This window comes from Rhinoraja longicauda, chromosome 20 (assembly GCF_053455715.1).
Source record: "Rhinoraja longicauda isolate Sanriku21f chromosome 20, sRhiLon1.1, whole genome shotgun sequence".
NCBI classification, from domain to species: Eukaryota; Metazoa; Chordata; class Chondrichthyes; order Rajiformes; family Arhynchobatidae; genus Rhinoraja; species Rhinoraja longicauda.
This window is the reverse complement of record NC_135972.1, coordinates 14,892,874-14,906,297: the sequence shown is the minus strand read 5'-3', so window position 1 is coordinate 14,906,297 and position 13,424 is coordinate 14,892,874. Positions and strand designations below refer to the sequence as shown.

Sequence of the window (13,424 nt, the reverse complement as noted above, 5' to 3'; positions counted from 1 at the left end):
TTGATTGTATCGTCTGGATCAGATCCCTTCTGAAGGGACTATCGCACAGTCCGAGGTGTGTTCTGTCAGTCGAGAAGTTAAAGCAAGACCCAGTCTTCTTCCTCCGGCTTTGTAGCAGATCCTGACCTGTCACTGCACAGAACAGGCCAGAACACCTGACCTGGAGCTCCATGCCATACCTGAGCACTCATTGCCAATGGTCCCATTGCCAAACTCAGTTGCCCTCTGCTGATATTCATTCAGCACTCACCAATGTTTGTCCTTCAAGATGGATCAGTAGAATCAGCCTTCGGATCTCATTGGGTTTTTTTGTGTGAGGCTTCTGTAATTAATTTCAGCACCATTATTCATAGATATCCTGCATCGCTACCCTGACCTCTGCCACACAATCTCCCCAGATGCTTCGATTTCCTCTCACTGCCAAAGATGTGCTGGTTGGTAGATTAATTGGCCGATGTAACTTGCCTCCAGTATGTAGCTGAGTGATAGAGTCCAGGGGGAGTTGATGGGAAATGTGTGTGGAGAGAATGGGTTAAGGCTAAATTATGAGATTGCTCTGTGAGATAGTTTAGACTCGATGGGCCAAATGGCATCCTTCTATGTTATTAGAAAATAGAGAATATAGGCCAGGTCCTGTGGTAGATTCCCCCCCCCTTCAATGGAACCAATGAACCAGGCCGATTTTCACAATGATTTAATAATTCCCTCACCATTACTGATACCAGGCTTGTAACTCCAAGCTGATGTAATTTACTAGCATTAAACTCCCCAGATGCTGTCCTTGGAATTGAACTCGTTTCGTTTAGATTAGTTTGGAGATACAGCACGGAAACAGGCCCTTCGGCCCACCGAGTCAGCGCCGACCAGCGTGGGGACGTCTTTGGAGTGTGGGAGGAAACCAGAAGTCCTGGGGAAAACCCACGCGGTCACGGGGAGAACATACAAACATCGTACAGACAGCACCCATAGTCAGGATCTAATCCCGGTCTCCGGCTCTGTAAGACGGCTCCTCTACCATGTCATTTTGTCGTATCGTTTTGAGATATAGCGAGGGGTACAGGCCCTTCGGCCCACCAAATCCATGCCGACCATTGATCACCAGTTGACGCTAGTCTTTATGTTATCCCAGTTTCTCATCCTCTCCCCACACATTACGGGCAGTGTTACAGAGGCCAATCAACCCACAAACTGCACATCTTTGGGACGCGGGGGGAAACTGGTGCACCCGGACGGAGGAAACCCTTGCGGCCTCAGGAAGAATGTGCAAATTCCACATTGACTGCACCCGAGGTCAGGAATGATCCCGGGTCTCCGGCGCTTTGAGGCAGCAGCTCTACCAGCTGCACCTCTGTGCCGACCCTATCTGTCAACCGTTAATGGCATTGGAGAAAAGGAGTGAAGCAAACCGAAATCAGCCCTATAGACGTTGATAGAGGTCGCTTTAAGTTCCCGCCACCCTCCATGATTTTAGTGCTTTCTACTGTAGTGAAGCATATTAAATATTAGATCAAAATCTCTGCAATATCCTATTTCTCATTATCAATTCCCCAGCCTCATCTTTCTTGGTGGTAAATCTACCTTAGCTTCTTGATGGTCTACTTGTCAAAGCTCTTAAGGACTCATATTTCTTGCCCGTTTATTTTCATGATCCATTTTCTCCCTCTTCAGTCCTAATCTTGTGCCTAAAATGATCCAGGTCTTCTGACCTATTATTAATCTTGGCAACGTAATAAACGTTTTCCTTCATTTTGATACCAGATTTCTTGGTACGCCACGGATAGACGATCCCTTGTCTGTAGACTTTAGAGATGCAGCGCAGAGAGAGGCCCTTCGGCCCACCGAGTCCGCGCTGACCAGCAATCACCCCGTACACTGGCACTATCCAGCACACACTAGGGACAATTTACAATTTTACCGAAGCCAATTGACCTGCAAAGTCTTTGGAGAGTGAGAGGAAACTGGAGCACCCGGAGAAAACCCGCGCGGTCACAGGGAGAACGTACAAACTCCGTACAGACATGCACCCATGGTTAGGATCGAACCCTGGGTTTTTATCCGGTTTTTCGCCTCTCCCAGGAGATCACACGGTTCTTTTGGGTGGGAAGAAGGGCGATAGTGGGAATGGGGTTGGGGTAGGATCAGCCATGATCGTATTGAATGGCGGAGCGGGCTCGAGGGGCCGGTTGGCCTACTCCTGCTCCTATTTTCTTGTGTTCTTGTGTAGCAGCTCTGCCGCTGCGTCACTGTGCCACTCCCTTTGTGTGGAGTCTTTGTCTCCAAATGGAATTCCTCTTTGTTGAGTGTGAAGCCACCATCAGAACTTTGCTCTTGACCCCCCCCCCCCCCAGGAATTCGCAGAGATCCTGTATCCCAGAATTTCATCCCATTTCCACCATTGCTGTTAGTCACTATCCACTCATATCAAGCACCCCTCTCACCTGCCTCCCGACCTTCCCAAGAACAATCCTTTGCTGAGGCAGTCTCCTAGTTTTTAGAGGGGTGGGAGAGATGTTGGCCAGGGAGAGGAGATAATCCAGGACCATACCAAGCGAGAGATCAAAGCACTCCAATCCCCCAAATATCTCCTCACCTTCAGATGCCATCCTCTTAACTCCTCCCAACTCCAAGATGGACAGGAAACAAAATGAGAAGGAGCAGGAAGAACAGCCCTCACTGAGTTTAGTTTAGTTTAGTTTAGTTTAGTTTAGTTTAGTTTAGTTTAGTTTAGTTTAGAGATAGGGTGGAAACAGGCCCTTCGGTCCAGCGATCCCTGCACACTAACACTATCCTACTCACTCACACAAGGGACAATTTACATGTGCAGGAAACTAACTGCAGATGCTGGTTTAAATCAAAGGTAGACACAAAATGCTGGAGTAACTCAGCGGGTCAGGCAGCATCTCAGGAGAGAAGGAATTAATGACGTTTCGGGTCGAGACCCTTCTTCAGACCAGGGACAATTTACATATTTACCAAGCCAATTAGCCTACAAACCTGTACGTCTTTGGAGTGTCGGAGGAAACCGGAGATCCCGGAGAAAACCCACGCAGATCACAGGCAGAACGTCCAAACTCCGTACGGACAGCACCCGTAGTCAGGATCGTACCCGGGTCTCTGGCGCTGTAAGGCAGCAACTCTACCGCTGCCCCACCGTGCCGCCCTTGGATCTCATTGGTAAATTGGCTGAGGGAGAACATTTTTTTGGAAGGCTCAATTAGATTTCTGAATACCAAAGATCGTAGAAAATATCCTGACAGACCAAGCAGAAATTGTAATCTTGATTTTTGTTTTGTTTTCAGTCTCCGCTATTTTCCTATTAAGGTAATAACAATAATCTCTGAGTAAGTTTATTGCTGCAGTAGGTTTTTGTTCAATGTAGCATCATCATGAGTGAGGAGTACGGACAGTAAAATATATAACTGGGAGCCAGTCATGGAAGGTTGTCAGGCCTGATGGCAATCTATTGATTTTATTGTAGAATTACTGCTGTGTGCTCTGAGATACATCTGCCCTCCATGAAAAAAGACTGATAATAGGAAATCAGGAGGCAAAACGGAACAGTAAAGAGATTGCAGAACACTGGGATAAGATTACAGGCCACAAGAAGCGCCCGTACATTCAGGAAGGAAGTTAAGGGATGGAAGTGGCAATAAAGGCGTTTATAGGAAGCAAGAAATGATTTTTTTTTTAGTTCAGTTTGGAGATACAGAACGGAAACAGGCCCTTCGCCCACCGAGTCCGCGCTGTCCAGCAATCCCCGCACACCAACAGGGCGGCACGGTAGCGCAGCGGTAGAGTTGCTGCTTTACAGCGAATGCAGCGCCGGAGACTCAGGTTCGATCCTGACTACGGGTGCTGCACTGTAAGGAGTTTCTACGTTCTCCCCGTGACCTGCGTGGGTTTTCTCCGAGATCTTCGGTTTCCTCCCACACTCCAAAGACGTACAGGTTTGTAGGTTAATTGGCTGGGTAAATGTAAAAATTGTCCCTAGTGGGTGTAGGATAGTGTTAATTTACGGGGATCGCTGGGCGGCATGGACTTGGTGGGCCGAAAAGGCCTGTTTCCGGCTGTATATATATGATATGATATGATATGATATCCCACACACACTGGGGACAAATTACAATTATGCCCAGCCAATTAATCGGCAAACCTGTACGCCTTCGGAGTGTGGGATGAAACCGGAGCTCCAGGAGAAAACCCACTCGGTCACGGGGAGAACGTACAAACTCCGAAATGTAAAATCAGGAACAAGAGAGATCACAGGAAGGAACAAGGGACAGTGGCAGGGATGACTGAAACTGGGAATGATGGCAAGAAGGTCTACTTAGAGGCAGGCAGTGGCAGTGGTGGTAAACTAGATCGGAGAAAGCAGGAAGTGCCAGTAAAATAGATTGCGGGAAGTAGGAAGAGGTCAGAGCCCCTACAAGTTTTACAAATTACGAGGGATTCCAGATCAGGTATGGAATCTGCAGTAAGGTTTGGATGAAGTGATTTTTGATTAGTATGAGGTGTCAGGGGAGAAGGCAGGAGAATGGGGTTGAGAGGGAAAGATAGATCAGCCATGATTGAATGGCGGAGTGGACTTGATGGGCTGGATGGCCTAATTCTGCTCCTATAACTTATGAACCTGTATGGAGAGAATGTCTTAAAAACCAGTTAGATTGCAAAGCTTGTTCCCAACGCCGCAAAAATAATGGTGCCTCTTGTTTAAAATTCACCGTAAACCTGCCCCTCTCTTGTTTGATTCTGAAAACAGAGGAAGAAGGAGGTGAGTTCTGAAAAGGTCGGACCAATGGGAATAGACTGAACTGCAAAATCTTGGGTCTGGCAACCCAAGGGGCAAACTCTCTCAACAAGAATTCGGAGAGAGGCAGCAAAGGATAATTGTCATTCAAAATGTATTAAATGATACCATGGCTGGAAAGGAAAATACTGATTTTATCGCAAGGAGAAAATGATTAAGGGCTGGAAGACAGCACTGCGGAGTCTTAAAGTGAGGAACGTGTGTGTGGCTGAAAGGCTTGATTGGAGGCAAGATGGTTGTGGAGTCTGGGATTTTAATGATGCAAATCCAGAAAGTCATAGAGACAGATGTGTCCACGCCTAAGTTGGTTGATAGGCTTTTACTTGCTCCATTTACTCTGCTGATGTTGTTGTTGATAAATCTAACAACGCAGTGATTTCATTTAAAAATATAAAGTTTGCCTCATCCAAAAACCTTGGAATAAACAAAAATGCACAGACGCTACTGTTTCAGTAGCTGTTTACCAATGCGATCCAAGCCCAGAAATTATACCGCACGACACTTATTTTTCCAAGTACCACACGGATTGTCAAACTCAACACGCCTGCACTTTTGCATCCAACAAAACAACATCGTTTCGGGCGCAGTGGCGCAGTGGTAGAGTTGCTGCCTTACAGCGCCAGAGACCCAGGTTCGATCCTGACTACGGGTTTATTGTCACGCGTACCGAGGTACAGTGAAAAACTTTTGTGTGCTAGCCTGTTAGCGGAAAGACAGTACATGATTACAATCAAGCCATTTATAGTGTATAGGTACACGATAAGGGAATAATGTTTAATGCAAGGTGAAGCCAGTAAAGTCCGATCCAGGATAGTCCGAGGGTCACCAATGAGGTGGATAGTAGTTCAGGACTGCACTCTAGTTATGGTAGGATGGTGTGATAGGAGTTTGTATGTTCTCCTTGTGACAGCGTGGGTTTTCTCTGCACACTCCGGTTTCCTCCCTCACTCCAAAAACGTACAGGTTTGTAGGTTAATTAGCATCAGTCAAAACTATAAATTGTCCCTAGTGTGTAGTGTATGGGGTGATCGGCTGGTCGGCACCAACTCGGTCGGCCTTGGGGCCTGTTTCTGCGCTGTATCTCTAAAGTCTGGTTTGTACAGTCCTCATTGTACTCAGCTTGTGCATGGGACATCTGCTGAATGTGGCATCCTTGGCAAGTGTGAGGTGTCAGATCAGGGCCACTGTCTGCTGTGGGCTGATGGGTGTGTTGGTCCAATAGGTGAGCTGTCTTCCCCTCTTTCTCAAGCTTTAGATTAGTTTAGTGTCAAGTGTAGTGCGGTACAGTGAAAAGCTTTTGTTGCGTGCTAACCAGTCAGCGGAAAGACCATATCAAAGTCGTCGAGCCATCCAGTGTACAGATACATGATAAAGGGAACAACGTTTAGTGCAAGATCAAGTCTAGTAGAGTCCGATCAAAGATAGTCCAAGGGTCTCCAGTGAGGTAGATAGCAGCTCAGGACTGCTCTGTAGTTGTTGGTGGGATGGTTCAGTTGCCTGATAACAGCTGGGAAGAAACCGTCCCTGAATCTGGAGGAACGGTTTCTTCCCAGCTGTTAGGGGGACAAAGCTTGATCATTGATTCATTTCCTTCTGTTCCTCAGCTACAGAAGCAGTTACTGGAGCTGGACGAAGACGATCCCTGCTATGAATTCCGGAGGGAACGCTTCACCGTCCATCGCAACCATCTCTACTTCTTGCACTACGCGATTGAGCCCTCTGCCGAACACACCGAGGTCACACTGGTGGCTCAGCTGTCCATGGACAGGTCAGCAAGATCACTCTTTTCTCTTGCCTTCTCCGAGGTGAACAATGTTGGCGAGTGACACAGCAGTCTCATCAGGAATAAAATGGTGGGAATGTAGTTAACTCAGCCCCAACACCAAGCGCCTCCTCCAATCTTTCAAACTTGGCAACTTAATATGGCAAGCAGTGCTGATTTTTAATTTTTAATAGAGTCATAGAGTCACACAGCGTGGAAACTGGCCCTTGGGCCCAGCTTGCCCACACCAACCAACATGTCGCATCTACACTAGTCCCACCTGCCTGCATTTGGCCCATATCCCTCTAAACCTGTCCTATCCATGTACCTGTCTAAATGTTTCTAAAACATTGCCATAATACCTGCCTCAAGTACCTCATCTGGCAGTCGTTCCATACACACACCACACTATGTATGAAAATGTTACCCCCTCAGATTCCTATTAAACCTGTTCCTCTTCATCATAAGGTCCCACATAGGAGATTGGTGTATGTGTGCAGTTTTGGTCTCCTAACCTGAGGAAAGACGTTCTTGCCTTAGAGGGAGTACAGAGAAGGTTCACCAGATTAATCCCTGGGATGGCGGGACTTACATATGAGGAAAGACTAGATAGACTGGGCTTGTACTCGCTGGAATTTAGAAGACTGAGGGGGGATCTTATAGAAACATATAAAATTCTTAAGGGGTTGGAGAGGCTAGATGCGGGAAGATTGTTCCCGATGTTGGGGGAGTCCAGAACCAGGGGTCACAGCTTAAGGATAAGGGGGAAGTCTTTTAGGACCGAGATGAGAAAACATTTCTTCACACAGAGAGTGGTGAGTCTGTGGAATTCTCTGCCACAGAAGGTAGTTGAGGCCAGTTCATTGGCTATATTTAAGAGGGAGTTAGATGTGGCCCTTTTTGCTAAAGGGATCAGGGGGTATGGAGAGAAGGCAGGTACAGGCTACTGAGCTGGATGATCAGCCATGATCATATTGAATGGCGGTGCAGGCTCGAAGGGCCGAATGGCCTACTCCTGCACCTATTTTCTATGTTTCTATGTTTCTATGTTTCTATAAACCTACTAGATTCCCCTGCTCTGGGAAAGAAACTCTGTGCGTCTACCCAATTTATTCCTCTCATGATTTTACACACCTCTACATGATCACCCCTCATCCTCCTGAGCTTCAAGGATTAGAGTCCCAGCCTGCTCAACCTCTCCCTATAGCTGAGACCCTCGAGTCCTGGCAACATCCTCATAAATCTTCTCTGCGCCCTTTCCAGCTTGACAACATCTTACCCATAACATGGTGCCCAGAACTGAACACAATACTCAAAACGCAGCATCGCCAACGTCTTCTATGACTGCAACATGACCTCCCCGGAGGCTATACTCAATATGTATAGGAAGGAACTTCAGATGCTGCTTTAGATCGAAGATAGACACAAAATGATGGAGTAACTCAGCGGGACAGGCAGCATCTCAGGAGAGAAGGAATGGGTGACGTTTCAGGACTGAAATTGGATCTCGACCCGAAACGTCACCCATTCCTTCTCTCCTGAGATGCTGCCTGTCCCGCTGAGTTACTCCAGCATTTTGTGTCTATACTCAATACTCTGACTGATGACGGCCAATGTGCCAAAAGCCTTTTTGATCGCCCAATCTACCTGTGGCACTACCTTCAAGGAGGGTGAGCCTATGCCAACCAGAAACAGATTCGACATTGCCCAGTCTTCTTTCTCACTTTCAATGCGCATCTCATCTGTCCTGGTGGACCTTGAACCCAGGGTCTAAATATGGACCTGGCCTCCCGATGTGTGTCCTTATGCCGACTGCTCAGATCAACCACTTATCAGCTCTTCCCCACTTCGAACGTAATTTGTCTAATGATTCTGGCACTATTTGGGATACTTCGGTTAAGAGAATTCAAAATCAGCTAAAACAAAAAGACACAAAGTGCTGGAGTAACTCAGCGGGCCAGGCAGCAACTCTGGAGAACATGGATAGGTGATGTTTCGGGTTGGGACCCTTCTGAAGAAAGGTCCCACCCAACCTGAAACATCACCTATCCACGTTCTGCAGAGACGCTGCTTGGCCCGCTGAGTTAATCTTTTTTTATAAACCAACATCTGCAGTTCTCTATTTTGTTTCTCTATTTCTCTGAAAGTCAGCTCGGTTTATCAGGGCGCAGGTGGGACAGGCAGCATCAGGTGAGAACATTCTTTGATCACTGTGGTGAAATAACACTGCCCGCAAGGACATTGTAAAAGTCCTTGTGGTGCCCTGGACTGTTCCACTTCAGCAGTTGCCAGCACTTTGGTAGGTGCACTGATTATTATTATTGCAAGGCCCCTTCCCTTTACACATTCTAGCTCTCGGGTTACAAAGGCCAATAATCCACTTGACTATTTAGCACTTCAACTCCCCCTCCCCCTCCCATTCCCAGTCTGACCTTTCTGTCATGGGCCTCCTCCAGTGCCATAGTGAGGCCCACCGGAAATTGGAGGAACAGCACCTCATATTTCGCCTGGGCAGTTTGCAGCCCAGTGGTATGAACATCGACTTCTCCAACTTTAGATAGCTCCTCTGTCCCTCCCGTCCCCTCCTCCTTCCCAGATCTCCCTCTATCTTCCTGTCTCCACCTATATCCTTCCTTTGTCCCGCCCCCCTGACATCAGTCTGAAGAAGGGTCTCGACCCGAAACGTCACCCATTCCTTCTCTCCCGAGATGCTGCCTGACCTGCTGAGTTACTCCAGCATTTTGTGAATTAATTTTTAATCCTACCCTGCTCCTATATACTGGACTTCAAACCTGTTTTGACTTTTACCACTCCCAACATTTCACCATTTAACCCATTTTCAGATCCAACCAGACCCCACCAGTTGAATTCTTTCCGCTATTGATTTACTTTATCACTGTCTGCGTTTTAATTTCATGCTTTCGAAAATACGGTTTACTACACCGCCCAACTTTGCATCATCAGCAAACCAGGGTTTATGGCCCACTGTTGTATTAGCTTGAATCAATAAATTTAGCAAGTAATTGAATTCCAAACTCAAATCCTTGCAAGAAACCTCAAGGCACTTCCTTCTAATTCCAAAACATTCCCATTATTCCGATTGTCTACTTTACGTCACCAATCTCCCAAACAGGTTGATAAGCCTCCTTCGACTCCAATTTCAGTATTTATTTATTTTTAATTAATTTTTTTTTGTTTTTCCGGTCAATGCAATACAACAGATTGACCATACAGTTGTGAAAGTTAAATAGTGCAAAAAACATTGTATCAAAAAAAAATTAAACAATATAATCACACATAGTTTCTGACCGAAAAAAATAAATAAAGGTGTAGGCAGATGACAAAGCTTATTATGCCTACCCTTAATACTTAACAAAATATAATTTAAAAACACACAACATCAAAGGTCAGAAGCAGATAAACAAAACATAGAAAGAAACACAAATATGTCAAGAACCATCATTTCAACCCTTGCTGAATGTTTTTCCGAAGTCCATATGAACTATCATCAGAAACTTCCGCACGCTTCAATTTTAGTTATTTTATTTCTTCAAATTCAGTGAGATTTGCTTGCTATGACCCAGTTTTTCCCAATCCATATAAACTCTTTCCAATTAGTTCTGATATCTCTGAAGTGCTCCGTCACTGTATCCTTCATGATAGATTCCAATAACAGATGTTAAACTAACCGCTCTGTAATTTTCTGGTATCTCTCCCTCACCTTTCTTAAGTACAACGATTATAAATTTCCAATCTGCAGGGATGGTTTCTGAATTGCGAGACCTTTGGAAGAGTCTGCCTGAAGCACCTGTAATTTCCTCAAATTACTTTTAGTCTCCCCTGGGTAGAGGTTTTGAGGACCTGGGGATTTATTGGCGTTTAGTGCTGTCATATATTTTAACACTGATTCGTGCTTAGGGTAACTTCAGTGAGGTCCAGTCCACCAATCTTAATTAGTTTTATGAGAATATTAGATATCCCTTTCTACTTCCTCAAACATGAAAGCTGACAGATATCGCCGCCATGTCCTGACATGAAACGTCACCTGTCCATGTTCTCCAGAGATGCTGCCTGACCCACTGAGTTACTCCAGCACTTTGTGTCTTTTTTTAATCACCACCGTTTCCTTGCAGGCAGTATATTTTGACTTTATTTTGTAAGTCCAACGTTGACATTTCAATCGAACGTTTAATGTCTCACTCTGTCGCTGTAAACGCTGTGTTGATCTTGCCGTCCCTCGTCAGTATTCCTTTCCCCTCGGCGAGTTGTTGCCCGATGACTAACTGTGCTCCCGCCTGCCTCTCTCCTCAGGCTGCAGATGTTGGAGGCCATCTGCAAGCACTGGGAGGGCCCCATCAGCCTGGCACTCTACCTGTCCGACGCCGAGGCCCAGCAGTTCCTCCGCTACGCCCAGGGCTCGGACGTGCTCATGGGCAGGAGCAACGTGGGCTACCACATCGTCTACAAGGAGGGACAGTTCTACCCTGTCAACCTGCTGCGCAACATTGCCATGAAGCACGTCAACACGCCCTACATGTTTCTCTCCGACATCGACTTCCTGCCCATGTACGGTCTCTATGAGTACCTCAGGTATGGACTCAGGTGCATCCGCACACCTTCAGCCTGCCCAGCCAACAGGCCAACGTTTGTACCATAATGACACAGGTTTCTTAGCACAGCAACCTCCATAAACAGGCCCTTCAGCCCACCACATTCATGCTGACCTTTTTGCCAATCTACACTAATCCCATTTTACTTTACTTTAATTGAGTTCAATTTAGCTTAGTGTAGTTGAGTAGTTTAGTTTAGTCCAGTTTAGCTTATTTTAGTTTAGAGATACAGCATGGAAACAGGCCCTTCAGCCCCACCGCGTCCACGCCAACCATCGATCACTAGTTCTATGTTATCCCACTTTCACATCCACTCCCTACACACTCGGGGCTATTTGCAACGGCAAATTAATCTACAAACTCACGCGTCTTTGGGATGTGGGAGGAAACTGGAACACCTGGAGGAAACCCACGCGGTCACCGGGAAAATGTGCAAACTCCACACAGGCAGCACCCTTAGTCAGGATCGAACCCGGGTCTCGATGCTGTAAGGCAGCAACTCTACCGCTGTGCCACCACGCCTGCCCTCTTTGTGTGTAAAAAGTGAACCTACCCCGAAGATCCCCTTTAAGGCTCCTTCTTCTCTCTTTAAACCTCTGCCCTCTTGTTTTTGATACCCCTGCCATGGGGAAAAAGATCCTGACTATCTACCCTATGTATGCCTCTCATAATCTTATATCGGGTCACCCATCAGCCTCCATCGTTCCAGGTTAAACAAGCCCAGACCATCCAATCTCTCGCCATAACTAAACTACTTGTCCTGATAAATCCCCTCTGCGTTCTCTCCACTCCTTTCTTTCTGCTTTCTATAGTGGAGCAACCAGACCTGTGTGCTGTACTCTTGGTTGTAAGAAGGAACTGCAGGTGCTGGTTTAAATCAAAGATAGACACAAAATACTGGAGTAACTCAGCGGGACAGGCAGCATCTCTGGAGAGAAGGAATGGGTGACGTTTTGGGGTCGAGACCCTTCTTCAGGCTGATATACCTTGCTATACTCTAGATACTGCCTCAACTCTACCACTCATTAGACCCATTGTACTCCTCATTCATCAATTCCTTTCTCCCTCCTGTACTAATCTTGAATATACTATCCTTAAACTATATACTCTGTGCAGTAGCACTGGTGAAAGAAGTTTTATTGTCATGGATTTATTAATGACCACATTTCTAGTCTTCACCCTCAAGTGCAAACATGTCTCAAGAATTTAAATAATTTAAAACATTTCTATCAGGTCACCTTCAGCTGCCTTTATCCCAGAGGAAAAATTCCAAATATGCTTCAGCTGTTCCTAACAAGTTTAACCTCTCGGATCCAGTGTTGTCTTTGTCAATCCTGCGATTTGTTTGAGGTTTCACGCGGTGTCATATGGACACAGGAACTGAGCATGGGAACTGGAAGAACTGCATCTCTGGTAGGATAGGGGTGATACAGTCTCACAAATCCATCATCCCAGGTTAATTCCAGACCTCCGGCACTCTCTCCCTATGGCTGTGTGGTTTAGCTCCAGTTTAATGGTGCAGCGGTAAAGTTACTGCCTTAGCGCACCAATGTGCTGTCTGTATCAAGTTTGTATGTTCTCCCTGTAACCGCGTGCATTTTCTCCGGATTCCTAGCACATTCCAAAGACGTGCATGCTTGTAGGTCAGTTGGCTTTTGTAAGTTGTCCCTAGAGCGTAGGGTAGAACTAGTGCACAGGTGATCACTGGTTGGCGTGGACTCGGCAGGCCAAAGGGCCTGTCTCCAGCTCTATTTCTCCACATTTCTAAGACTAAAAGTAAAACGTGTGAGCTGGTAGGTTAATTGTCCACGGCAAGTTCCCCCCTCGTGTGCAGGTGAACGGTGGAATCTGGTTGGAGTCAATGGGAATGTGGGGGATAAAATGGGATTATTGTGGGATTGGTGTAAAAATGGATGCTTGATGCACACAACTTTTAAATTAAGTTGAGTGCGTTTTATGAAGTGCCAAACTGGTTATAATTTTCTGAACGGCTGACTTATGGGTGCAGAGCAACGCTCCACAACAGCAGCTGGTCGAAGGACCTGTTTCTGTGCTGCGTTCCTCATGATCTGAAATGCTGAGGAATAGTGTGGAGAGTTGGTGGGAGGGTGAGTGAGACATGAGCCTTGTGTGTTGTTTAGGAAGGAACTGCAGATGCTGGTTTAAACCGGACAGGCTGAAGAAGGGTCTCGACCCGAACCGTCACCCATTCCTTCTCTCCAGAGATGCTGCCTGTCCTGCTGAG

General features: G+C 46.4%; 1 protein-coding gene across 5 annotated transcripts in view; it reads left to right on the top strand.

Moving 5' to 3' along the window:
- The window catches only part of LOC144603581 (xylosyl- and glucuronyltransferase LARGE1), a 305,179-nt gene that overhangs the window by 275,441 nt on the left and 16,314 nt on the right, over positions 1–13,424 (top strand). For 4 of the 5 annotated variants that reach the window (XM_078416994.1, XM_078416995.1, XM_078416996.1 and 1 more), the window contains exons 11-12: positions 6,412–6,575; positions 10,881–11,159. In XM_078416994.1, the coding sequence (XP_078273120.1) occupies positions 6,412–6,575; positions 10,881–11,159 (443 nt within the window). The remainder of the gene's footprint in view (positions 1–6,411; positions 6,576–10,880; positions 11,160–13,424) is intronic. The other variant, XM_078416998.1, reaches the window with a different exon arrangement.